Source organism: Corvus brachyrhynchos, unplaced genomic scaffold (genome assembly GCF_000691975.1).
Source record: "Corvus brachyrhynchos isolate BGI_N302 unplaced genomic scaffold, ASM69197v1 scaffold47, whole genome shotgun sequence".
Taxonomy (NCBI): domain Eukaryota; kingdom Metazoa; phylum Chordata; class Aves; order Passeriformes; family Corvidae; genus Corvus; species Corvus brachyrhynchos.
In genome coordinates this window covers 1792893-1794748 of record NW_008239292.1, presented here as the reverse complement: position 1 = coordinate 1794748, position 1856 = coordinate 1792893, and the positions used below count along the sequence as shown (strand labels likewise).

General features: G+C 65.9%; 2 protein-coding genes across 2 annotated transcripts in view; one reads left to right on the top strand and one right to left on the bottom strand.

The window, feature by feature from the left end:
• LOC108448239 (collagen alpha-1(I) chain-like) overlaps positions 1-1175 on the top strand; it is a gene marked incomplete at its 5' end in the record, with an annotated part of 6187 nt that extends 5012 nt beyond the window's left edge. The window contains one exon of the mRNA XM_017740540.1: positions 142-1175. Within this exon, the coding sequence (XP_017596029.1) occupies positions 142-294 (153 nt within the window). The remainder of the gene's footprint in view (positions 1-141) is intronic.
• The window catches only part of ARHGAP23 (Rho GTPase activating protein 23), a 24178-nt gene continuing 22710 nt past the window's right edge, over positions 389-1856 (bottom strand). The window contains 1 exon segment of the mRNA XM_017740518.1: positions 389-422. Within this exon segment, the coding sequence (XP_017596007.1) occupies positions 399-422 (24 nt within the window). The 3' untranslated portion in view covers positions 389-398.

Below are 1856 nucleotides of genomic sequence, written 5' to 3'. Positions count from 1 at the left end.
GGGGCCCCCGCCCTCTCCGGGGCGTTGTCCCCGCGGGCGGTGCTGGCAGGGGTGGCGCGGCTCCAGGCATCCAGCAGTGCCCGTGGGCTATCCACCCAGCCAATTTTAACCCTTTTTCCCCAAAATTTTCTGTCCCGGCAGAGCGGTGGCGTCTCCATCCCGGCCATGAAGGTGGTGAATCCGGCGTCGCGGCTGAAGCAGGGCCAGCAGGGCAGCCCCGAGAAGGGCAAGCACATCAAGCAGCGCATGGAGTACATGCGGATCCAGGGCCAGCAGCAGGTACTCCACCCCTAGAACCGTGCCAGGGCTGCCCGCGGCCCTGGCATCACCCTCGGGCCCGACCTGAGTCGGGGACACCCCCAGGGTGATGATTTTTGGCTTCTCTCTCGGTGCCTTCTTCACTTTGGCTGAGCCCCTCGGGGCTGGGGACGCGGGCACGCGGCTGCTGCAGGGGGGGGTCTTGTCACACCCCGTGGCTGCTGGGGACCGGGACGCGACTTCGTGCTGGGAGTCACCAACTCGTCCCCGCTGTGGTGTGAGGGTGAAGCCGCAGCCGTTTGTCCCCCAGCGCTGGGGGTCACCACTGCCCTGACGGGGTGGCTGAGCCCCGGCGTTGTCCCCTCACCCCGGGGGACCGTGACACCTCCTTGGCCGTGGTGATGAGCTCTGGGGATGGGAATTCCCTCCCCCTGCGGCTCCTGTCCCGGGAGGTTTTGGGGAGTCCCCCCATGCATCCACAGAATCAGCTTGTGGGTGTCACAGGCAGGGTGGTGGCACTGGGACACCGGGCACTGTGGGGACAGGGTGAGCAGGGCACAGCAGCTGGAAGAGAAGCGTTTTGGGGTGGGATGGAGCATCCCCCTCACCCAGCCCCCAGCACTGACCCCCATCCATCCCGGGGGCAGCTCCTGCTGCGGGCGGCGGGGCTCCCCCGCCTCTGTCCCTGCTGTCACCCCAGTGCTGGCCGTGCATTCCCAGCTGGCTCAGGCCCCAGCCCAGGGGATCACGGCCACTTGGGTGCCCTCCCTCCCTCCTGACCCCTTCTCCCCTCTCCCAGCACCCCTTTCCCCCTCACTGGACAGCAGCACCTCGAGCGGGTTCACCTTTCCCGCCCCCGCTCTGTGTCTCAATCTCCTTTCCATGACCAAACCACCCAATAAACCCAATTCTGCTCATTCTCGTGGATCCGTCAACCCTGTCGGACAAACCGAAGGTTTTTCCCAGCTATTCCAGGCAGGGTTTTGGGGGGGATTTCTTGCGATTTGGGCAAATGTGGAATGAGCAAAATGGGCACCTCCTGACAAGAAGGGTCAAGCCCCCCCTCGGCTGCTCCATCCCCAGGGTCTGGCACTGTGGAAAAACCTTCCCAGGGAGGGTCCATCCCTGTGGCCAGCCTCTCCCTGACTGTCCCCTCCAGCGTGCGGGGTTTTCCCACCCCTTGGAGTCAGGGAGAGGCAGGGAGTTCCCTCTGGCATCCCCACGGACCGCACACACCGGACAAACCCCGGCCTGAGGGGCTGGGAAGCATCTCCTGACTCCATGAGGCCCCCAAATCCCCTCCCCTGGAGGCCACGCAGCAGCACAGCCGCGGCTCTTCGGTGTCACCACCGTCCTCCTCGGTGACACCTCGGTCCCCCGTGGCACCATCAGCCCCCTGGCACGCCCTGGTGCCCTCGCTGGGGTGGCCACAGCTGGACTTTTCCATGTCACTTTTGTCCCCTCTGCCTTCCCTGTGCAAGATTGGACCGTGTCCCCCCTCCCTCAGCAGCCCAACCCCTCCCTGGGGGCGAGGCGGGGCTGGAGGATCCCTCTCCGCGCTCCCTGGGGGGGTTTTGGAGCGTCATTCCCTGCTGGTG